General features: G+C 36.2%; 1 protein-coding gene across 2 annotated transcripts in view; it reads left to right on the top strand.

Annotated features, from left to right (window-relative positions):
• DMD (dystrophin) overlaps positions 1-25,899 on the top strand; it is a gene marked incomplete at its 5' end in the record, with an annotated part of 2,126,456 nt that overhangs the window by 968,251 nt on the left and 1,132,306 nt on the right. For both annotated transcript variants that reach the window (XM_082864911.1, XM_082864910.1), the window contains one exon: positions 15,030-15,177. In XM_082864911.1, coding sequence (XP_082721037.1) covers positions 15,030-15,177 — 148 coding nt within the window. The remainder of the gene's footprint in view (positions 1-15,029; positions 15,178-25,899) is intronic.

Genomic DNA, 25,899 nt, shown 5'->3' with positions numbered 1-25,899 from the left:
GCTCAGGTGAGGGCTAGAACCTGGGGCTATGTGGTAATCATTTTATAGATGATGAGTAGGTAAAGTACAGCCCGTGGGCCCAATCTGGCCCAACACCTGTTTTTGTAAATAGAGTTTTATTGGGATCTAGCCAAACCCATTTGCTTTTATTCAGTCAGTGGCTGATGTTGAGCTACAATGGCAAAGCTGAGTAGCTGTTACTAAGATTGCATGGCCAAAAAGGCCTAAAATATTTTTTTCAAGCACTTTATAGATACAGTTTGCCAACCCCTGCTGTAGCTGTTACTTGAACCTTTAAGAGTGAATGAGATTGTATAAGGAAATGTCCAGAAAGGAAATCCAAACCCAAAAGCTTCACCTGTAATAACTAGGTGAACTAGTTTTTTTTTGTTTTGTTTTGTTTTTTGAGGGAAAATATCCCTGTCTCCTTAAATATGGCAAAAGAGTCCCCTGTAATTGGAAAGGGGTCACATTAAGTGTTGATGTCTGTAAGTCTGTAATACAGTTCAAATAAGGTCTGTCTTTTCTGTTTGTTCATGTGGCAATAAATGGAAATTTATGAGATACAGGGGAAACAAAATGTGTAGAATTTAGCAGTGGAGAGAGGGAATAGAGGCCTGAGAATGAGTTCCTAAACTCCAGTATTATAACCACTGTGAGAAACAAAATCAAAGAACCACTCCAAACTGGTGAAGCCTGAGAATCAGACTCACAACCTAGAGAAGAATAAAGATGAAATAAGCTGGGTGTTACAAAATAAAATGTCAATCCAGAGCTGTAAAAAGGCTAGCAATGGATATATTGAAAACAATAAAACTGAATGAGAAAGCTCACTTTAAAACACTGTATTTGTTTATTTGCCCAGCTCTATAAATATTTCAAATTATAAAAGTCTTAGTTACAATGAGAGAATAACTAGCAGAGTTGGGGGGTGTCTGAAGTGGGACAGAGGCCTATTTTTCACAGCACACACTTTTATTCTTCCACTGTACAGCATTATTTTGTTCTGTTTGTATGCCTTGCCTTAAAAATTAAAACAGAATGTCTTGCTGTGAAAAAAATATATATACATTCTATTTCACACTATACACAAAAATATAATACTGGAGGATTATAGATATGAATGGGAAAAAGCAAATTAATAAAACTTTTATAACAAAGTAAAGGCGTATTTGTAAATGAATATTGGGTAATGGAAGATTTCTTAAAGAGATGTATAAAGCACTAATCATAAAATAATAAACTGGACTATATTGTATGTTAATAACTTCTGTACATCAAAAGATGGCATTGAGAGAGTGAAAATGAAAGTCACAGAGTGGGATAAAATATTTGGAACACACATATAAATAATATAATGTGTATATCCATAATCATGAAGAATTCCTGTAAATCTTTAAGAGCAGACTATCTGGTAGAAAATTGGGAGAGGTTCTTGAAATGTGAAAAGGGGCACAAAGAGGGCTTTCTGGGCTGCTGACAATGTTTTCTATTTGATCTGGATGGTATTCATAGAATGATCACTTTGTAGTAAATAACAACTGTGTTTTATGTTTCACAATAACACCAAGACTTTTGTCATCTTCACAAAATAAGAAATACAAATGGCCAATAAACATGGAAAGATTTTGTCAGCCCCATTAGTAGTCAGGAACTTGCAAATTAAAACTAAAATAACATATCACTATATACCACCCAGAATAGTTGAAATTTAGAAGTCTGATAGTACCACATGGTGGTGAGAATATGGAACAACTGGAATTCTCATACACTGCTACATGGACAATAAATTGTAAATAAGAGTATAAACTTTCATTCACTACTACAACTAGGGGTAAAAATGATTTGGCATTAATTGGTAATATTAGAGATGTGCATGCATGACTGATGGTCCATCAGTTTCACTCCTAGGTATATACTCTACAGAAATACTTGTGTACACATTCCAGGAGACAGGTACAGGAATGCCTATAGCAGCATCATAGTAGCCCCAAACTAGAAACAACCTAGATATTTATTAACAGTTTAAAAAGAAAATCACACTATGGAATATTATACAGCAATGTATAAGCAAAAATATGGATTAATCTTTTTTTTTACGTCTTTATTGGAGTATAATTGCTTTACAATGGTGTGTTAGTTTCTGCTTTATAACAAAGTGAATCAGTTATACATATACATATGTTCCCATATCTCTTCCCTCTTACGTCTCCCTCCTCCCACCCTCCCTATCCCACCCCTCCAGGCGGTCACAAAGCACCGAGCTGATCTCCCTGTGCTATGCGGCTGCTTCCCACTAGCTATCTACCTTACGTTTGGTAGTGTATATGTGTCCATGCCTCTCTCGCGCTCTGTCACAGCTTACCCTTCCCCCTCCCCATATCCTTAAGTCCACTCTCTAGTAGGTCTGTGTCTTTATTCCTGTCTTACCCCTAGGTTCTTCATGACATTTTTTTCTCTTAAATTCCATATATATGTGTTAGCATATGGTATTTGTCTTTCTCTTTCTGACTTACTTCACTCTGTATGACAGACTCTAGGTCTATCCACCTCATTACAAATAGCTCAATTTCGTTTCTTTTTATGGCTGAGTAATATTCCATTGTATATATGTGCCACATCTTCTTTATCCATTCATCTGATGATGGACACTTAGGTTGTTTCCATCTCCGGGCTATTGTAAATAGAGCTGCAATGAACATTTTGGTACATGACTCTTTTTGTATTATGGTTTTCTCAGGGTATATGCCCAGTAGTGGGATTGCTGGGTCATATGGTAGTTCTATTTGTAGTTTTTTAAGGAACCTCCATACTGTTCTCCACAGTGGCTGTATCAATTTACATTCCCACCAACAGTGCAAGAGTGTTCCCTTTTCTCCACACCCTCTCCAGCATTTATTGTTTCTAGATTTTTTGATGATGGCCATTCTGACTGGTGTGAGCTGATATCTCATTGTAGTTTTGATTTGCATTTCTCTAATGATCAATGAAGTTGAGAATTCTTTCATGTGTTTGTTGACAGTCTGTATATCTTCTTTGGAGAAATGTCTATTTAGGTCTTATGCCCATTTTTGGATTGGGTTGTTTGTTTTTTTTTTTGATATTGAGCCGCATGAACTGCTTGTATATTTTAGAGATTAATCCTTTGTCAGGTGCTTCCTTTGCAAATATTTTCTCCCATTCTGAGGGCTGTCTTTTGGTCTTGTTTATGGTTTCCTTTGCTGTGCAAAAGCTTTGAAGTTTCATTAGGTTCCATTTGTTTATTTTTGTTTTTATTTCCATTTCTCTGGGAGGTGGGTCAGAAAGGATCTTGCTGTGATTTATGTCATAGAGTGTTCTGCCTATGTTTTCCTCTAAGAGTTTGATAGTTTCTGGCCTTACATTTAGGTCTTTAATCCATTTTGAGCTTATTTTTGTGTATGGTGTTAGGGAGTGATCTAATCTCATACTTTTATATGTACCTGTCCAGTTTTCCCAGCACCACTTATTGAAGAGGCTGTCCTTTCTCCACTGTACATTCCTGCCTCCTTTATCAAAGATAAGGTGACCATATGTACCTGGGTTTATCTCTGGGCTTTCTATGCTGTTCCATTGATCTATATTTCTGTTTTTGTGACAGTACCATACTGTCTTGATTACTGTAGATTTGTAGTATAGTCTGAAGTCAGGGAGCCTGATTCCTCCAGCTCCATTTTTCGTTCTCAAGATTGCTTTGGCTATTCGGGGTATTTTGTGTTTCCATACAAATTGTGAATTTTTTTGTTATAGTTCTCTGAAAAATGCCAGTGGTAGTTTGATAGGGATTGCACTGAATCTGTAGATTGCTTTGGGTAGTAGAGTCATTTTCACAATGTTGATTCTTCCAATCCAAGAACGTGGTATATCTCTCCATCTGTTTGTATCATCTTTAATTTCTTTCATCAGCGTCTTATAATTTTCTGCATACAGGTCTTTTGTCTCCTTAGGTAGGTTTATTCCTAGATATTTTATTCTTTTTGTTGCAGTGGTAAATGGGAGTGTTTTCTTGATTTCACTTTCAGATTTTTCATCATCAGTGTATAGGAATGCAAGAGATTTCTGTGCATTAATTTTGTATTGTGCTACTTTACCAAATTCATTGATTAGCTCTAGCAGTTTTCTGATAGCATCTTTAGGATTCTCTGTGTATAGTATCATGTCATCTGCAAACAGTGACAGCTTTACTTCTTCTTTTCCAATTTGGATTCCTTTTCTTTCGTTTTCTTCTCTGATTGCTCTGGCTAAAACTTCCAAAACTATGTTGTCTAAGAGTGGTGAGAGTGGGCATCCTTGTCTTGCTCCTGATCTTAGTGTAAATGCTTTCAGTTTTTCACCATTGAGGACGGTGTTGGCTGTGGGTTTGTCATATATGGCCTTTATTATGTTGAGGAAAGTTCCCTCTATGCATACTTTCTGGGGATTTTTATCATAAATGGGTGTTGAAGTTTGTCGAAAGCTTTCTCTGCATCTATTGAGATGATCATATGGTTTTTCTCCTTCACTTTGTTAATATGGTTTATCACATTGATTGATTTGTGTATATTGGAGAATCCTTGCATTCCTGGAATAAACCCCACTTGATCATGGTGTATGATCCTTTTAATGTGCTGTTGGATTCTGTTTGCTAGTATTTTGTTGAGGATTTTTGCATCTATGTTCATCAGTGATATTGGCCTATAGTTTTCTTTCTTTGTGACATCCTTGTCTGGTTTTGGTATCAAGGTGATGGTGGCTTCGTAGAATGAGTTTGGGAGTGTTCCTCCCTCTGCTATATTTTGGTAGAGTTTGAGAAAGATAGGTGTTAGCTCTTCTCTAAATGTTTGATAGAATTTGCCTGTGAAGCCATCTGGTCCTGGGCTTTTGTTTGTTGGAAGATTTTTAATCACAGTTTCCATTTCAGTGCTTGTGATTGGTCTGTTCATATTTTCTGTTTCTTCCTGATTCAGTCTTGGCAGGCTGTGCATTTCTAAGAATTTGTCCATTTCTTCCAGGTTGTCCATTTTATTGGCATAGAGTTGCTTGTAGTAATCTCTCATGATCTTTTTTAATTTCTGCAGTGTCAGTTGTTACTTCTCCTTTTTCATTTCTAATTCTATTGATTTGAGTCTTCTCCCTTTTTTTCTTGATGAGTCTGGCTAATGGTTTATCAATTTTGTTTATCTCCTCAAAGAACCAGCTTTTAGTTTTATTGATCTTTGCTATCGTTTCCTTCATTTCTTTTTCATTTATTTCTGATCTGATTTTTATAATTTCTTTCCTTCTGCTAACTTTGGGTTTTTTTTGTTCTTTCTCTTATTGCTTTAGGTGCCAGGTTAGGTTGTTTATTCGAGATGTTTCCTGTTTCTTAAGGTAGGACTGCATTACTATAAACTTCCCTCTTAGAACTGCTTTTGCTGCATCCCATAGATTTTGAGTCGTCGTCGTGTCTCCATTGTCATTTGTTTCTAGGTATTTTTAAATTTCCTCTTTGATTTCTTCCATGATCATTTCGTTATTAAGTAGTGTATTGTTTAGCCTCCATGTGTTTGTATTTTCTACAGATCTTTTCCTGTAATTGATATTCTCATTAAGTTGTGGTCAGAAAAGATACTTGAAACAATTTCAATTTTCTTAAATTTACCAAGGCTTGACCTGTGACCCAAGATATGATCTATCCTGGAGAATGTTCCATGAGCACTTGAGAAAAATGTGTATTCTGTTGTTTTTGGATGGAATGTCCTATAAAGATCAATTAAGTCCATCTTGTTTAATGTATCATTTAAAGCTTGTGTTTCCTTATTTATTTTCATTTTGGGTGATCTGTCCATTGGTGAAAGTGGGGTTTTAAAGTCCCCTACTATGAATGTGTTACTGTCGATTTCCCCTTTTATGGCTGTTAGTATTTACCTTATGTATTGAGGTGCTCCTATGTTGGGTGCATAAATATTTACAATTGTTATATCTTCTTCTTGGATTGATCCCTTGATCATTATGTACTGTCCTTCTTTCTCTCTTCTAATAGTCTTTATTTTAAAGTCTATATTGTCTGATATGAGAATTGGTACTCCAGCTTTCTTTTGGATTCCATTTGCATGAAATATCTTTTTCCATCCCCTTACTTTCAGTCTGTATGTGTCTCTAGGTCTGAAGTGGGTCTCTTGTAGACAGCAAATATATGGGTCTTGTTTTTGTATCCATTCAGCCAATCTGTGTCTTTTGGTGGGAGCATTTAGTCCATTTACATTTAAGGTAATTATCGATATGTATGTTCCTATTCCCATTTTCTTAATTGTTTTGGGTTCGTTATTGTAGGTTTTTTCCTTCTCTTGTGTTTCTTGCCTAGAGAAATTCCTTTAGCAGTTGTTGTAAAGCTGGTTTGGTGGTGCTGAACTCTCTTAGCTTTTGCTTGTCTGTAAAGATTTTGTTTCTCCATCAAATCTGAATGAGATCCTTGTTGGGTAGAGTAATCTTGGTTGCAGGTTATTCTCCTTCATCACTTTAAATATGTCCTGCCATGCCTTTCTGGCTTGCAGAGTTTCTGCTGAAAGATCAGCTGTTAACCTTATGGGAATTCCCTTGTGTGTTATTTGTTGTTTTTCCCTTGCTGCTTTTAATATGTTTTCTTTGTATTTAATTTTTGACAGTTTGATTAATATGTGTCTTGGCATGTTTCTCCTTGGATTTATCCTGTATGCGACTGTCTGTGCTTCCTGGACTTGATTAAGTATTTCCTTTCCCATATTAGGGAAGTTTTCAACTATAATCTCTTCAAATATTTTCTCAGTCCCTTTCTTTTTCTCTTCTTCTTCTGGAACCCCTATAATTCGAATGTTGGTGCGTTTAATGTTGTCCCAGAGGTCTCTGAGACTGTCCTCGGTTCTTTTCATTCTTTTTCCTTTATTCTGCTCTGCAGTAGTTATTTCCACTATTTTATCTTCCAGGTCACTTATCCGTTCTTCTGCCTCAGTTATTCTGCTATTGATCCCTTCTAGAGTATTTTTAATTTCATTTATTGTGTTGTTCATCGTTGTTTGTTTCATCTTTACTTCTTCCAGGTCCTTGTTAAATGTTTCTTGTATTTTCTCCATTCTATTTCCAAGATTTTGGATCATCTTTACTATCATTATTTTGAATTCTTTTTCAGGTAGACTGCCCATTTCCTCTTCATTTGTTAGGTCTGGTGGGTTTTTATCTTGCTCCTTCATCTGCTGTGTGTTTTTCTGTCTTCTCATTTTGCTTATCTAACTGTGTTTGGGGTCTCCTTTTTGAAGGCTGCAGGTTCGTAGTTCCCATTGATTTTGGTGTCTGTCCCCAGTGCCTAAGGCTGGTTCAGTGGGTTGTGTAGGCTTCCTGGTGGAGGGTACTAGTGCCTGTGTTCTGGTGGATGAGGCTGGATCTTGTCTTTCTGGTGGGCAGGTCCATGTCTTGTGGTGTGTTTTGGGGTGTCTGTGGCCTTATTATGATTTTAGGCAGCCTCTCTGCTGATGGGTGGGTTGTGTTCCTGTCTTGCTAGTTGTTTGGCATAGGATGTCCAGCACTGTAGCTTGCTGGTCGTTGAGTGAAGCTGGGTGCTGGTGTTGAGATGGAGATCTCTGGGAGATTTTCGCCATTTGATGTTATGTGGAGCTGGGAGGTATCTTGTGGACCAGTGTCCTGAAGTTGGCTCTCCCACCTCAGAGGCACAGCACTGACTCCTGACTGCAGCACCAAGAGCCTTTCATCCACAGGGCTCAGAAGAAAAGGGAGAAAAAGTAGAAAGAAAGAATTAGTAGGAGTAGAAAGAAAGAAAGAAAGGAGGGATGGAGGGAGTGAGGAAGGAAGGAAGGGAGGAGGGAAGGAAGGAAAAAAAGAAAGAAGATAAAGTAAAATAAAGTAAGATAAAATATAATAAAATTATTAAAATAAAAAAATAGTTATTAAGAAAAAAAAAATGGACGGATAGAACCGTAGGACAAATGGTGGAAGGAAAGCTATACATAATCTCACACAGAAGCATACACATACACACTCACAAAAAGAGGAAACGGGGAAAAAATCATAAATCTTGCTCTCAAAGTCCACCTCCTCAATTTGGGATGATTTGTTGTCTAAAGGAGGGAAGGAAGGAAAGAAAGAAAGAAAGAAAGAAGATAAAGTAAAATAAAATTATTAAAATAAAAAATAATTATTAAGAAAAAATTTAAAAAAAAAATAAAGGAAGGATAGAACCCTAGGACAAATGGTGGAAGCAAAGCTATATAGACATAATCTCACACAGAAGCGTACACATATACGTTCACAAAAAGAGGAAAAGGGGAAATAAATCTTGCTGTCAAATTCCACCTCCTCAATTTGGGATGATTCGTTGTCTATTCATGTATTCCACAGATGCAGGGTACATCAAGTTGATTGTGGAGATTTAATCCGCTGCTCCTGAGGCTGCTGGGAGAGATTTCCCTTTGTCTTCTTTGTTCTCACAGCTCCCAGGGGCTCAGCTTTGGATTGGGCCCCGCCTCTGTGTGTAGGTCCCTGGAGGGCGTCTGTTCTTCGCTCAGACAGGACGGGGTTAAAGGAGCCGCTGATTCGGGGGCTCTGGCTCACTCAGGCCGGGGGGAGGGAGGGGCACGGCGTGAGGGGCGGGCCTGCGGCGGCAGAGGCCGGCGTGACGTTGCACCAGCCTGAGGCGCGCCGTGCGGTCTCTCGGGGTAGTTGTCCCTGTAGCCCGGGACCCCGGCAGTGGCGGACTGCACAGGCTCCCTGGAAGCGGGGTGTGGATTGTAACCTGTGCTTACACACCGGCTTCTTGGTGGCAGCAGCAGCAGCCTTAGCGTCTCATGCCCGTCTCTGGGGTCCGCGCTTTTAGCCGCGGCTCGCCCCCCTCTCTGGAGCTCCTTTAAGCAGCCCTCTTAATCCCCTTTCCTCACGCACCAGGAAACCAAGAGGGAAGAAAAACTCTCTTGCCTCTTCGGAAGGTCCAGACTTTTACCTGGACTCCCTCCCGGCTAGCCGCGGCGCACTAACCCCCTGCAGGCTGTGTTCACGCCGCCAACCCCAGCCCTCGCCTGGCGCTCTGAAGGAAGCCGGAGCCTCAACTCCCAGCCCCGCCCACCCCGGGGGGTGAGCAGACAAGCCTCTCAGGCTGGTGAGTGCCGGTCGACCCTGATCCTCTGTGCGGGAATCTCTCCGCTTTGCCCTCCGCACCCCTGTTGCTGCGCTCTCCTCCGCGGCTCCGAAGCTTTCCCCCTGCGCCACCTGCAGTCTCCGCCTGCGAAGGGGCTTCGTAGTGTGTGGAAAGCTTTCCTCCTTCACAGCTCCCTCCCACTGGTGCGGGTCCCGTCCCTATCGTTTTGTCTCTGTTTATTCTTTTGCCCTACCCAGGTACGTGGGGTGTTTCTTGCCTTTTGGGAGGTCTGAGGTCTTCTGCCAGCGTTCAGTAGGTGTTCTGTAGGAGTTGTTCCACGTGTAGATGTATTTCTGGTGTATCTGTGGGGAGGAAGATGATCTCCGCGTCTTACTCTTCCGCCATCTTCCCCTGGATTAATCTTAAATGTATAGTATTGAGCAAATGAACCATCTTACCAAAAAATACATATTATATGGTTCCATATATAAGAAGTTCAAAAACATACAACAGCCAAACTCTACTGTTAGAAATGCGTATTTAAATTACAAACTTCTAAGGAAATGATTACCACGAAAGGATGGAGGTTATATTGTGGGAGAAAGAGGGGATAATGATTGGGAGGGGGTTCAAGAGGGATTTCTGACTGCTGGAGATTTTTTAAAATTTTTTTGTCTTGGGTTATGGTAACATGGTATTGTATAGATTCTTCTGTTTATCAGTTATATTTCACAATAAAAGGTGTTTAAAAAACAAATATATATATAGGGTGGTCAGAGCCAGGCATGGTCAACCATGGATTCTATGCTGGAGTAGTGATTCAGCTTCTGTAAACAAGCTAATTCCATCATGTATTTAATTAATTTCAGTCCTGAAAATGAACTTGTTTCTTATACATCTGATTCCCCACCAGAGAGACAGTGACATGACTTGGATTCTATACTGGTGGTTTGAGTTGCATTTGAAAACCTAAGCAAATATAGACAGAATAATAATAACAAAAACTACTACTCATATTTGTTGAACCCTACCAATTACTGTTCTAAGAAATTTAAATACATTCATATATGTAACCCTCAAAATTAGCCTTAGGAGGGAGGTACTACTTTTATAATAACTTTTCAGAGAGGTCACTTACTTGCCCAAGGCCACAAAGTAGATGGTGGAGCCATGATTCCACCCTAGGCAGTCTGACCACTGTGCTCTACCTGTGTGAGGAGGCAATATCATGGGTTCGGGTATAAGCCTGTGTCCAGTGAGTGGTTGCAGTGAGACAGCCAACTGGAATGGAGTCTAATTATACATGCATGGATCTAGGCTCAGTATATAAATTAGGCATGAGAGAACTGACTTTTGTCTAGAAATGTTAGGAGTAAGATTTAAAAGGGGTATGAGAGGGGTGAGGAAAGTTGAAGCCATGGAAGAGTTCCCCAGAGTGAGCCACGTTCTGTAGGAAATATTTCAGTACTGCTAGTATACTTAGGTTTTATTAAATAATTTTATTACTGGGGAAACAGGGATCGGGGAGTGCGGGTGTGGGTAGGTGAGTTAGGTACTATGATTTGAGGCAAATGACTAATTTAACTTTTATTTATCAGCTGCTATAGTTTGGACCATGAGACTTTCGCCAAGAGCCCTCCCACTCACCTAATCAAAGATGAAATAGGTAGAAGGAAATACTCAGCAGCCCAGTGCTGAGTTTGCAGACCTTAAGTATAAAGCCACAATGGATATGTCAGAAGGCTACTAGGGTGTTATTTATTTAAATTTATTTCATGGAATTGAGCATCTCCTTAATGGCCTGAAAGTGTTAAAGTATGTCCCAAAGTACCTAAATTATTCCCTAAATGTAATTTATGCTCGAGAATAATCTGACTAACTTGATTTAGAACAGCAGGAAATAAGTTATGCTGCACATAAATGAAGCAGCAGTGTAATTTTAAATACTGCTTGCATAGTGAATGAGGATTTTAATATTTGCAAAATTTTAAAATCACTTGATTTATTATCCATATGTTTATACTGACTTTTTTTGTTTTTTTAATTTATTTGGGTCTATATTTCCTCTTACTGCCAGGAAAAAAAGCAGCAACTTTTTTTTTCCCCTTGTAATAATACAGAGGGTAAAACTAATATTTCTTTCCCTGAATGCTATTGTTAACATCTCTATGTGTTTCTGGTTGTTGCTGCCTTTTTCCTCAGTCATGGACCATCCAGTTAATGGAATGAGAGGAATTTAGGAAGCATAGTGAGTGATTAGAGACTAAATTTATAAGTGTAACATTGCAAAACTAGCAAAATTTATATCTATTCATTTGGAATGTTACTTGGTGGGAAAGAGTTTAAGTTTATAAGTAGTCATGATAAAAAATGAAACTTTACATAGTAAATTCAAGAATAGATTTAGATTTGGCTGTTAACAATGTATATTAAAATGCTGGAAAGTATATTTAAGATTTTTATGTGATGCTTAAAATGGAATTTAAAATATTATTACTCACATTAAATGTCATCACATGTAAAGTTCATGCTTTTATTTAATATTTTGTTTGAATAGAGTTACTTATTTTAACACTAATTTTAATAATAAAATTAAATCAGCTTTACAGTTTTCGAAGTTTTTGCAGTTGCAGACTCTAGTGAATATTCTATATTTAGATGTTTATAAAGTGACAGTATAAGTAGTTCAGATCAAGTCTTTAAGTATGAAAAGGTTCAGATTGCAGGAGCTGGGGAAAAGGGAGCAAAGGGAAGGAGGACATTTCAGGAATATTGGACTAATGTACAAAGTCACGAAATCCTGAGACAGTAGCAGGGCATGGGGGGACTGCAGAGAGTCCTTTCTGGCTGGTAACTCCATCCTGTCTCATTTTTGTGGGCCTGGAACACAGATGTAAGTAGAGAAGCCTGAGCTCTCAGACTGTTTCCCTTCTCTTCCTATCTCCAACTTGGTCTTGAAGAACTAAGGGGTACCATGATCAGTTGTATGGGCTCTGATGGTTTTCTTCTCCTGGAGAATTTAGAGGATAGATAAACTGTGAAGAAGAAGAGGGATTGGATGGGAGGAAGCTTTGTGGAATCTGGTGGAAGATGGTAATTGCCAGTGCAGTGAGTGGTGGAGGGACACATCTGCAGCAGACTGGAATGAAGAGTATTTATAGCACAGATGTTGGAGAAACAGTCACCTCCCAGTAGCTAAAAGGGTTGGCAAGAGGGTAAATCTGGTGATTGGGTTGGGAAAAAAGAAAAGTAAGAAGGGGACTGATGACTGCTACAAAGGTGGGATGGTAAATCATGACCAAATGACAACTCCTCTGTGGTCTGGTTAGCCTCTGCCTGTTTCCCAAACTATGGTGTCAGGAGGATAGTTGGAGATGTTAGTTGTTTGTGTGTGAGACTGCCTTTTAAAAAGTATTATGCTTAGTGAAATAAGTCAGACAGAGAAGGATGTTATCTATGTTATCACTCTGTTATCTCTTATATGTGGAATCTAAAAAAAATAAAAGAATGTATATAATGAAACAGAAAGAGAATCACAGATTCAGAGAATAAACTAGTGGTTACCAGTGGGGAAAGGAAAAGGGAGGGGCAAAATAAGAGTATGGGATTAAGTGACACTACTATGTATAAAATACATAAGCAACAAGGATATATTGTACAGTACAAGGAATATGGCCATTATTTAAAATACAGCCGTAACTTTGAATGGAGTATAGTCTACAAAAATATTGAATCACTGGGTTGTACACCTGAAACTAATATAATATTGTAAATCAACTATAGTTCAATTTAAAATAAATAAATTTTAATAACTATTTTTCTGAATATTCAAAGTATGAAATGCACATTGCAGAAAAACTTGACAACATAAAAATACATATAATGAAAACTAAAATCAACTACAGTCTCACTAAGATGGAACAATGCCAACTGTGATTCATTGTGTTTTAGATTCTCATTTAACAACTCTTTGACTCCAGTGATTCAAGTGCCTGTAAGACATATAAAATGTACAATTCTTTTTTTAAAGGGAATAAATTCTTATGATGTATTCTTAAGTCATGTTTTGTGTATTAGCACTGAAAACATATGAAAACAAAATTATTATTAAATATGCAAACTTTTCCAAGATAATTTTGTGGCTCATGGATATATCATACTTGATCAACTCTAGAATGCAATTATTTATTAAAGGTAGAATTCTTTTTTATAAGCTAGCTATAGAGACTGCCTCTTTTGTCTATCATTGGCTGCCTTTTTTATGCTACCAAAATACTGTCTGTTTTAGATATTTTTAAGGTGAAAATACAGTTAATCATTAAATGCAATATCTGATAGAATGCAATGTACATGTAGATATATAATTAAATATTGGAAGAAAATAAAGAAGAAAAATAGGAAAAAGAGGCCTACAACGATCATGTTGAATTGTTTAACTTGGTGAAAATTCATCTTGAAAACAGGAAATCCCAGCAAATTTAATGTAAGGTGGTAAAAGACACCACTGAAACCAGAGAGATCTGAGTTAGAATTCCCTCTCTTCCATTTAATATCTATTTATCTTTTGGTAACTTACTCAGCATCTCAGTTTTCTCCAGTGGGAAATGGAAGTAATAATTGTTATGTTGCAGGGTGTTTTGTAGGAGTCAGTGGAATGGGATACGTGAAAGCACAGAGCCCAGGGCCTGGTTCATAGTAAATGTTTAATAAATGTGAATTCCATTCCTTTCCCAGTAAAACAGTAGGGCATTGTGGCATTATTTGGGTTCTAAAATTATTTAAAGTTCCTAAATGGAGGTAGAGATCTGAGAAGATCCTCAAGATATTCAAATTTATAATCCATTGCATCTTAAGAGTAGAACTCAGAGAAGTTTGACAGACTACTGTATTGTGAGGCAGCTCTACAGCCAGGAATCTTCAGGATGGCTTTTTTTTCATGCTGGCAAATGCCTGTTTGGATGGGCATTGGGAGACCCAGTAGATCATGAACCCCATAAAACTTTAAAACTTAACAGTATACAGTATTTTTCACCTTTACCGTACATTAGAATCATCTGGGTGCTTTTAAAAATACCAGTGTAAGGATCCCACCTCCAAAGATACTGATTTAATTGGTCTAGATTGGGTACCCAAAATCAGTGTTTTACTGCTGTTTTTTTTTAAATGCCACAAGTGATTGTTATGTGCAACTGTCTTAGGGTAAACATAAAGCCTTGACTCATATAATTTCTGTCTCAGTCTCTTCTGCAACCAGAACGTGACCAAATGCTTCCTTCTTAATATTCTTTTCATATGAGATGTTAACATATTACCTTGCACTAAATTCCTTCAGCATTTCAATTTAAAATGTTAGTGGATACAATGAAACTGGAAGGATAAAGGAAGACAACACTCATCATCTGTTTTATACTACTATATCAGTTAGTTTGTAGATTTTTTACATGTAAGTCTATGTATAAGTTACATCTATCATCCTGAATGCTTGAGGATCTTAATGAATAGACGCTTTTAGCTCAAGATATGACTGAAATTGATAGAGTTTAATGAGATAATTTTATTTTGATCCAAAAAATATTTTGACTTTTAGTATCTAGCTTCAAAATACTTAATTTATTAGATGTTAATGTATTTTTTTAATTCCTGAAATTTTATTAAAAATTAAATATTCTCATAGGGAAGAAAACACTAATACTCCATGATAGTTGTTTCCATCTTTGTTTCAATCACAAAATGTATTCATCAATTTTAAAGGGAAAATTACAGCCTTTTATTTTAATTCATCCTGTATTCTATACTAATTGTTTATGTTAATTGAATTTGAAATATACAAATGTGAGAAGCTATCAAAATAATATCCTTGTTAATGTAATAAAATATATGCTAGGTCCATATAATCCATTTATTTTTCTTGATCCATATTTTAAAATTCTAGGCAATTTGACAGATCTGTTGAAAAATGGCGGCGATTTCATTATGATATGAAGATATTTAATCAATGGCTAACAGAAGCTGAACACTTTCTCAAAAAGACACAAGTTCCTGAGAGTTGGAAACATGCCAAATACAAATGGTATCTTAAGGTAAGTTTTTGAGATCTCTTTTTTTCAAATTGTTTTTATCTTCACCACAACGTCACGACTACTTAACTTCTTTAAGTTCAGGTTGTGAAGGATGATGGAAATTTATAATTTTTGACTTTTGTTGTCAGCACTGCACCTACTAGAACTTGTCGTGATGATCATTTTGGAAGACTATGCAGTGGACGTTTTGTGTCAGGATAGGAGTCTAGACGTAACTGGTTTACCTGATGAACTGCAAAGTGTAATTGAATCTTTGATACAGGGAAGCATCTTACAGCAGGGTGTCCTGTGGCTTTGGGGCAGTGTGTGTTTTTGTCTTATGTTGGATTTTGTACAGGAGGAGAACTTGTGGTATACTTAGCAATCATGTAGTTGCTGGAAATATCCATCATGATGAAATTACAGTTCTGTTTCCCTAAAGACAATTTGTGGTGATGTAGCAATGTTTCTATATATTCTATTGACAAAATGCCTTCTGAGATAGTCCAGAGGCCAAAACAATACAGTTTATTGGCAGTACTTATTGACTGTTTTATGGTTTTTGTTAATGGAAATGCAACATATGGATTATAACCAGCATACAGTTTAATTTCAACTTGCTGTATCTTTTGATTATGCAGATAAAGTGGATTGTAGAGGTTATAATTTATGTTATAAAGTATATGGCTTAGGTATAAGAAATATTGTGTTTATTACACCAAATCTTAAGTATTTTTGCAACATTTTTTAGCTAAAGTTGTTCAGGTAGCAATTTTCAGTCAAGTAGATTTGAACTATGTCCAGTTTTTGAATGCCAGAAAACACTGATTAAGACAGATGAAAGTAAAGAAAAGGGTAATGTATTAAATAGTCCAGACGTTTCAAAATGCTGGATTCACAAAAGCAATATCATTTTCAACCTTACGGTTCTCCATTCTCAAATATTTTTTGCATAGCAAATAGGCCTATTGATATTAAGAAAGTTAGCATTTAAACACCTATGTGTGTGTAAGCTGTGTAAACATAGAAAATGAATAATTTTGAAATCTTGTATAATTATGTGTATATCAAATTTTTATACACATCAGCATCGACATTGCAGGTACAGGAAATTTGTGGATTTCCGATCTGCCATCATACAGAAAATACATTTTGTAACAGCACTGAAGTGAATTTTGAGCTAATGCAGCATCACTAGGTTTCTGACTTAAAGGCAGAATTATAAGAGATATAAGGTGTTCTTGGGGAGATTTATAAACCTCTTGCCATTTTCAAAGATATCCATCACAAGGTAGTTACATATGTTAATCTGTTTTTGTTGTAAAAATAATATATACTCATTATGAAAAAATAAAGCAATATAGAAGTATATTGTAGGTATATATATGTATATACCTTCTACTCCACAGAGGGTGGTTGTCTTGATATGGATATTGGTATATATTTCAGGTTGGCATATCACTCAGAAATGGATACAGAAGGTTTATTAGGAGTGCTTTTGGGAATTGAGCAATTGGTTTATGATGTTCCTTGGTATAGTTTTCTTTGTGTTTCTTCTTCTTGAGGTCTGTTAAGCTTCTTGGATCTGTGTGTCCTTAGTTTTCATCAAATTCAGAAATTTTAAAGGTGTTATTTAAAAATAATATTTTTCTGCCCCGTTCCCCTTTTCAGGGACTCTGATAATATATATTAGGCCACTCACTGATGTTTTGTTCTTTTTATTTTCAGTCTTTTTTTCACTGTAATTCATCTTACATAATTTCTATTGTCAAATGGACTAATCTGATCTTTTACCATATCTAATCTGTGGTTAATCTCATCTAGTGTATAATTTTAACCTCAGACGTTGTTTTGTGTGATTCAGTACATTGCTGAAGTGTGACTAGAGAGTTTTAACATCTTTCATGTCTCTACTCAACATGTCAATCTTTACCTTCTTGAAAATATGGAATACAGTTATAATAACAGTTATAATGTACTTGTCTACCAGTTCTATCATCTGTGTCTATTTTGGGTCAATTTCAATTCATTTTTTTCTCCTTGTTATGGGTGTTATTCTCCTGCTTCTTTGGATGACTGGTAATTTTTGATTGGGTGCCAGATGTGAATTTTAACTTGTTGAGTGCTTGATATATTTGTGCAGATAAATATTAATGACCTTTGTGCTGGAACACAGTTAGTTTGCTTGGAAAGAGTTTGATCTTTTGAGTGTCTTCCTCTTATACTTTTTGAGTTTTGAGCAGAACAACCTAAGTCTAGGGCTAATTTTTCCCCACTACTGAAGCAAAACCCATCTTAGTATTCACTCTGATGCTCTGTGAATGATGTTTTCCACTGTGGCTGGCAGGAACAGATACTCTTCCCAGCCATATGTGAACTCTGGTGATTGTTCCCTTTAATCATTTTGTGTAGTTCTCACCCTAGGCAGTGATAGTTTCTTCTCATATAGGAACTGATTGGGACTGAGCTGAAGACTGGAAGGGTGTTCTCTACACATCTCCAATGTTTATTCTCTGTGTATCTGTTTCCTCTCTGATGCTCTGCCCTGTGACTCTAGCCACTTTGGTCTCCTTGGATTCCCAGCTCCATCTCCTCAACTCAAGGAGACTCCGTGGCTTTCTGAGAGTACCTTCATCCTTTGTCATAGCTTGGAACTCTGCCCAGATAGTAAGCTGGGGCAATGGTAGGGCTCACCTCATTTGTTTCTAATTTCTTAGAGATCACTTTTTTAAAATTACCCAGTGTATAATGTCTTAAAAAACATTGTTCCATACGTTTTGTTCATTTTTAAAAATTTTTAACCAAGAAGTTAAATTTGGTCCCTGTTACTCCAACTTGGACAGAAGCAGAAGTCCAAAACAAACAATTTTTATGTCATTTGATATTTTAGTGTGTTTACTTCTATACAATCTTAAAACTATATGATAATTTTAATTGCCTTGAGAATGACTAAAGGTCTCCACTTCTTGACACTGGGGTTTAGTTGTAATTAATGAACATTTTATCAAAACTTTTTTTCCGTTAATTGGAGAATTTCTTAAAAGACTATTTTATTTGGTCTGTGTTTTACTCAATGAAATAAAAAAGGGAATTCTGGATATCCAGGGAAAAGTTTTTCTAGCTATGGAACTGTGAATGATATCACAAATATTCTAAACAGTTACGTTTTTTTCCCCCTGGTGATTAGGAAGGTCCAAAATCATGCACATACACGTGTGCCTACCTGCATAGACACACATAAACATAAGACATCTGGAGTTATCTTTCCGTTCTGGTAAGTCTCAGAAAAGGGTCCAGAAAGGCACTCTAAGTCACCTCCATTGATAAGAGAAATGGAAACTGGTAATTTCAGCTGTCTTGGTCATTATCGTTGTTGACTGACTAATAATGAATAAGAGAGTTTAAATTTTTGATGAGAAATTATTTTAGGAAACAGAATGTAGATGCTACCTGTTAGCAGCAGACAGATTTGTTGCCATGAACCAGTAATGGTTACTTTAAGGAAAATCAACCAAGCAGCCCATGTACTAAACAAATATTTACAGGGGTACACTGGAGTTTAAAGCCTCATAAGAATAACTTTCAGCAAAGATATCATGTCTAGATATGAAATAAAATACTAAACAGGTACATGTTGTAAGTTTAGCTATATAGACTTCTATCAAACTGCATTTTATTTATCTTTTTAAGTTTAAAAAAGACAAATCATTGTCCTACTGACACTTGGTATTACTATTCAAAATAAAGTTGCTGCCAATGCCAAAAAGATTGTCTGGTTCCATGCAACTGAGCTATTGAATGAATGCAACTCAGCTATCACAAATGAATGATAAAATTAAATATATTAATTAATATTTTTCAACATATTCCAAAAATATGTCATGCCACCATGGGGACTCTTAAAAATATCATATTTTTTACATGAGAAAATATTAATCATGTTACATGCCACTAAAATTGGTCTGTTAATAAGCTCATTCAATTATGTATCTCTTAAATATTCATTCAACAAGCAGTAATTGAGTACATATGGAAAATTTTATCACCCGCAAAAATATTGACATGCCACATTAGTCTCTAGTAGAAATTTAGAAAATTGGCTAAAATGTTGGAAGCCACATTCAGAAAGTGTGGGTTCAAATCCCAGCTCCTTTAGCTCCTTTAATAGCTGCAGAATCTTGTGAAGTGTCTTAAACCTCTATGTTTCTGTTTTCTCTTCTCTTAACTAGTAAAAATGAGATGTGCATAAAGTACTTAGAATTGCATTCCCCACAAAATACTCATTAAACGTGAGATCTTATAACTAATCACACTTCCTAAGTGATTAGCCTGTATCTATAAGAACAAAAGTGCATTTACTGAATTGCTGTCCCCAAACATCTGAAATACAGATTGAATAACCAGGCATTTTCAATAATGCTTACTTTTATGACTTATGATGTTTTCTCAAAGTATAGCTCTTGGATTGGAAAGTGAGGAACATTCCAGTTCAACCAAACAAATCTTCCTCAGAAAGCTGACACATCTGCCTCTTTTTAGAACTAACAAGAATAAATGTTAATGGGAGTTTTCAAAGGGAAAGCTGAGCACCATGAAGGAAAGTTACGAAAATAATGTTAACTCATCTAGTGACAGAGTGAATTGGTGTGCCAACAAGTACCTTGAGTGAAAACAGAAAAGTGGTGACAGAGTGAATTGGTGTGCCAACAAGTACCTTGAGTGAAAACAGAAAAGTGGAAATCATAACATGTCCTAACATTTAGCTCTACATGTTCTTCTAGAGTAGAAAGAAAGAATTTTTAAAGCACGGGCTGTTATTTTAATGGAGTTGAAAATTCTTGAAGTTGACAGTAGAAACAATAAAAATCAAAATTAGATTGAATTTTTAAAAGAGTAGAATAACCTTGCTATTAATGGAAATGGAACCTGTTTATTTTATGGGACAGTGCTGCTTAGTGAACCGTATTAAAAATTAAGAGCACCTTCTAAAGAGTGTTGCCTTGGGCAAGCATGAGACCTTGAAATCTTAAGAAATTTCTTTTGAAATTAACCTAAAGAAGTAAACAGAAGTAGGATTATTTAGATGAAGCTTTTTAGGCTTTAAATCAGTGAATGGTAAGCACACATAGGGAGTGAAACAGCAATGTGTTATTGTGACATTAGTTAACTGCTGTTTTTAGGCAAAATATCATCTTCTTAAAGTTAGTCTTCTGGCATATCTTTCAGTGTTACTGTGTTTTACTCCACTGTATGGTAGAAGTACAATATATTTTTGTGTATTGCTGTAAATAAATTCTATTAAAAACTGTTTACTTTGTAACATAATGATAAATTTTAATTCATTGTGATTGTGGGTACTTAAGACAGTATGGATTAAGTATGTCATATCATAATGTTTATGTTCATCATCAAATCTCAAAAAAATAGTTTAAATTCATGTTCTAGTTAAGCAAAATACGCTTTTTCTTTTCTCAAATTGGAAATTTGCATGGAGAATGGAAAATTACATATAAACTGTATAGTTGTAACATGAGAACATTTTTGTGATCTCTCAGATGAGGAAATAAATCAAGGAAAAAAGGCATTAGTTTCTTGCAGTTGAGGGAGATAAGACAAAGAAAGAAGCATCTAAGAGTGTCAAAGACAATTTTAGCTGCTCTTCAGCTCTGCCTTACCTTGGCAATTTTGATGGAAGAAAATTCTAGAGCACTTTGTAAAGGACCCAATTCTTACAAGTTTAGATTCCAAGAACACATTGGAGCTGGGTAACTCCTACCCAAAAGCTTGAGACAAAGTGAGTCCATAAAAAAGCTGTCTTCCTCTTACTGGAAATACCCAGACTTTCTAATTATTCTCACCCTGATTTCAGAGCTGGCAGCCTAGAAAGCCTCAAGTAGTAGGTCCCATCATTGAAAAACCATTGGCTTGCTCAGAAACAAAGAGTGCTGAATGGATGTGCATAGATCACTGACACTATCTGCTGTAGTGAGTGTTTGTATTTTTATTTGGATGTACTTTAATACCTAATTGGTAATCTACTCCCCCAAAGGATTCTATAGGAGATAACTGACTTTGAATTAATATGGAGTAAATCAAAGGCTATCTAGAAAAAGGCATATGTTGTAAAAGACCAAATTGCATACAAGTATGTTTTCTGTGTAGTCAATTTTTACAGTGCTGATTTTACCAGCTGGCTGGTGAGTTTGAAGGCTTCTTAACAGCCGCACTGCTGGGACTCAAATGCTAATAGAAACTTTGATAGAAAAATCATTTGAGTAAAAATGTCTGCCATCTGTTGCCCTTCATTGGGACCCCAATGTTAAGAATAATTCATACTGCTGCTGGCCCTTTATATTTCCCCAGCAGTAATAAAATTTCATAAGATTTTGTTTGGTGGTCACAAGGCTACCCTGGTTTCTGTAGCTAGAGGATATACACTAACATAAGAGAATCAACATGAAATTTTACTGCAAAGAGAATATTTCTCTAGTCACTTACTTTAGGGTTACAGTGATGTGTAAGTATGGGAATACATCTTAAAGTAAGCTTTCGAATGTTATTAGCTGGTAATGGCATGAGAAGTCAGTCTCTGAATACAGTTAAACAGTTGGGTACTTCATTCTTACATAAATACCGTTAGCTTTTTATTGCTGCTTAGAAACTCCTCTGTAACTTCTTGGCTCCTATGCATCTTTTCAGAAGTAGTAATAACAGATTTATTGGGAGTTTGGCAGAGTGCAGAAATTCAGAGAGGGGCTCTAAATTGTTGCCTGTCAAATGTGTCTTTCATAAGATAAGTATATTAAAATAATTGGATAATCTCAATGACTAGTTTTTTTAAATTCTATTGTCTAGCATGATATGTTTAAGAAGATGAAAAATTGCTCCACATAATGGAAAAGAAGCAATAACCAAAACTATAACTTACTGTAATAGCCACAACTGTAAAGAACTGCTTAAAATGCATGAGAAAACATCCCTAAGGGATCCCCATTCTTAGAGTAAGAAATTATTAGGAGAGTAAGAATCTACCAAAAAAAAAAAGTGAAGCATGCTAATTGCAAATTCCAAATTGGAAAAAACCCTGCTCACATCAACATGGAAGCAATGTGAAGCAGAAATTATTTAATGAAAAATAAGATTAATGCTAATATAAGTAATTTTTATGAAGTACAATACTTTGCAAAGAGGATGTTCCAGCCACTCTGATCTCATTGCTGTTTCTTCTCTCATACCTTCTTACTATTCCTTCTAGTGCTAGTTCCTACCATTAAACTTGATTTTCTCTTTGCTAGAGGGTCCTACCCTATCCTCAGTCTTTATCCCCTATGTCTTAATCCCCTCCCTCTCAGGACTTTTGTACACTTCTCTTTACTTACATATGTCCATGTTCTGATGTTATCTTCTCAGATATGCTTTTTGTAAATTCTCCTATTTTAAAAAGATCTCACACACACACACACACACACACACACACACACACAGGGAGAGAGGATTAATTTCTCTCCAAATTACCCTGCTTTGCTTTCTTCATAACATTGTCAATTGCTGAAATTTTAATATATGTTTGCATGTTTATTTTTTATCTTTCCCACTAGAATGTAAATCTTGCAGGGACCTTGTCTTTCTTGGTCACTAATAGGTCTTCAGTACATAGAACAATTTCTTTGTACATAAAATATATAACACTCACTATGATGAATAATTGGATAAATGAAAGGATTATATTTTCATCATATTATTCCCTAAGGCAAACTATCCCTAAGCTTGTCCTTTCTTCCATTTTTACCCCATCTCATATCCAAGAAATTCTTCCTTCCAAGGAGCTGCCCTCTCCTCTTCTTTGTACAGAACACTTGAAACTCTCATACTTGCTGAAAGTTTTTAGCAATATGATGGCTTCATTCTCTGACCCTTTGAGTGTATCATAAATATCAAAATTCATTCAACAGATATTTAGTGTAAGCCTAGTGTGTGCAAGGCAGGCACTTTGCTTGCTACTAGGGATACAGACTTGGCAAAGAGCCACCTTTTCCTTAATAAGCTCACAGCCGCATGTGTTCAGCATATGAAGGCCAAGGTAGAAACACATGGCCATATGTAAACACTCTAGAAAGTCCTGGAGCCAGCCTAGGAAAATGGGTCTTCTTTCTACAGCAGTTGTTTGTGTCCCTTTAGTCTTTCTTGCCACTCCTCCATTACACCTCTGGAATTCCCAAACTCAATTGGGAGAACGAGATTTCGGGAAACAGCAAAGAGCACTATTGTGAAAGGCAGCATAAGGAAAGAGCTAGCTATGAACAAGTCATACAGAGAGAGTGAGAAAATGTTCTGACATGAATTTTAAATTTTGAACGAGGATAAAGTTGACAAATTATAGTACAAGAAGCCTGTTCATAGATGAGTTGGTTCAGGATGAACTATTCATCAAGCTGAATAGCAAGTATTTAGTCATAAGAATGGTAAATCTTCCTGCTAGATAACCAAATTATAGGTACAAGCCAGAGACCAGGATTGTTTGCAAACATCATAGTTAAGATTTTTTTTTAATTCTTGCTCTTTTGTGAAGCTATAATTGACAGTATTTTTTTTTTTTTTTAGGAGGAAAGATTCAGGGACATAGGTAACTGAAAAATAGTAGATAAGTCTGATATGAGTACATATCAGACTGTGTGGTGGCATATTTCCCCTTGAGGTTTTATTGGCACATTATTATTTTTATTTGTCAATAAATAATTTTAGTTTATAACTTCAACCTGAAACAAAATAATATGCCACAATAGAATCTAGGGCTCCATGTGGAACATTGAACTGGTCATTATTAGGAGTAAGTATCTCACCTATGACATCTCTCAGATGTTAAGCAATTAAATGAATTTGATATAATACATAGTACACTAAATATTATTGACCCTATAAATATTAAATTCTTCAGAAGAGGAATTTTATGGGACCAAACCCTGCCAGCCACCTGTTTTTGCAAATAAGTTTTACTGGGACTCAACTACATTTATTTACTGTCTATGGCTGCTTTCTGGCTACAAAGGGGGAGATAAGTAGTTGCCACGGAGACTGCCTGGCCCACAAAGGTCAAAGGATTAACTATGTAGCTCTTTACAGAAAAAGTTTGTTAACTCTTGCTTTAGAAGATAGAGTCATAAAAAGTTGCAATAAAAATTCAAGGGTCCTTCTTACCCTCTCTTTAAATATTCTTTGTTACTTGAGATAACAGAGAAATAGACTTCAGCCATGCTCGTCAAACACACTGAAGGTCATGGTAACAAAAAAGTAACTCCAAATAGACTTGTTATTTGAGCCAACTTTCAACTCCATGCATTAGGAGAAGGGGTATGCTTAAAAATAAAAAGAGGTTTTAAAGTCACTTAAATAGTGTGTGGTGGACTTAGACATTTTGAAGAGTATATAGGAACTGTTCTCCTTACTGATAGTACCGCCAGGTCCTCTTGATTACCTGAGCAGTCTTCATGGGACAATAAATCAAGTATTCTGCCCAAGAATTGGCAGTTGTTCTGCCAGAGCCTTTCTCCCACCATCTCAGTGGTCCTAAGCATAGGTCCTAAGCTTGGCCAATCATATTCTTTCTTGAGACTTTTAAACTTGAGATAAGAGATATGGTTGGGCTTCATTCATTCTAATGAGAATGCCTGGTCAAGACCAACAAGCTACCCTTGCTGTGGGGACCCTCTGGAGTCCTGATTGTTCCAAGCCTGATTCTTTGATTTTCCTTTCTGTCCTGTGAACCTCTCCATTTCCTTATCATGGATTTCCTTTTTGGCAGAGGCAGTTTCTTTTGCTTATAAATGAAGAACTCTAAACGGAAACCTAGTGTAATCAGAGAAACTCTTTTTCTAGCCTGATTCCTTTTGTAAACAAGTTTGAGTCCCCTTGGAGAGCCTGTACAACATAACCATTTGCATGTAATGAACAGTTTGCAATACTTTGAGATTAATGTGCAATTTCTATTTGACAAGAGAGAAAAAATTAGGATCAACCGTGGTCGTATATTCCAGAATACAAATGTTTGCACACTTTAAGTGTTGTTGGATCGTTATATGAGATTCATAATTTTGTCCTGTTATACCCACTTTTGCATTACCATTCAGTCTTAATTTATTATACACTATTAAAAGTTTTTAGGTAATTTGTTCTTATTGCTACTCAGACATCAAAATATCTGCTGGCTGGGAAAATGAATAAATTTAATGTTCCAGCATAGTTCTCCAAATCCTGGCGTGACAATAATAGTACAGGCTTATATTGTATTGTAAATCCTAGTTAATATGATTTTATTTTGAAAATCCCATTTTACTGCTATTTTTAAATAATATATTTTTGAACATGTTACCTTTGAATTTCTATTTGTATTTAAATAATAGATGATACTTGTATGTACTTACAAAAGGGCAATATATGTATTTTTAAATATTAATAATGTATTGCTGAAACAACCTTTACTTTAAAACAGCACAATTATTTAAAAAAAAATAATAGGCTATGCAGCATGGTTTAACAGCAGCTTATAAACAGTTGTTTAAGATCTGTATGCTGTAATAAGCAAATTCTATCAATCCATAGTTCATAGGAATTTGCAAATTTTATCTCATTATCAGGGCTATTCCTAAAAGAGTGTTCAGGGCAATTCAACCACCCAAGATAATGTAATCTAAGGAGGCTAAACTGTTGCAATCTTTCATAGTCTCCTTGGGATATCATTAAGAACAG

This window comes from Leucopleurus acutus (assembly GCF_964270905.1).
Source record: "Leucopleurus acutus genome assembly, chromosome: X".
NCBI classification, from domain to species: domain Eukaryota; kingdom Metazoa; phylum Chordata; class Mammalia; order Artiodactyla; family Delphinidae; genus Leucopleurus; species Leucopleurus acutus.
Note: the sequence above shows the minus strand (reverse complement) of the source record. Positions and strands in the feature narration are given on the sequence as shown.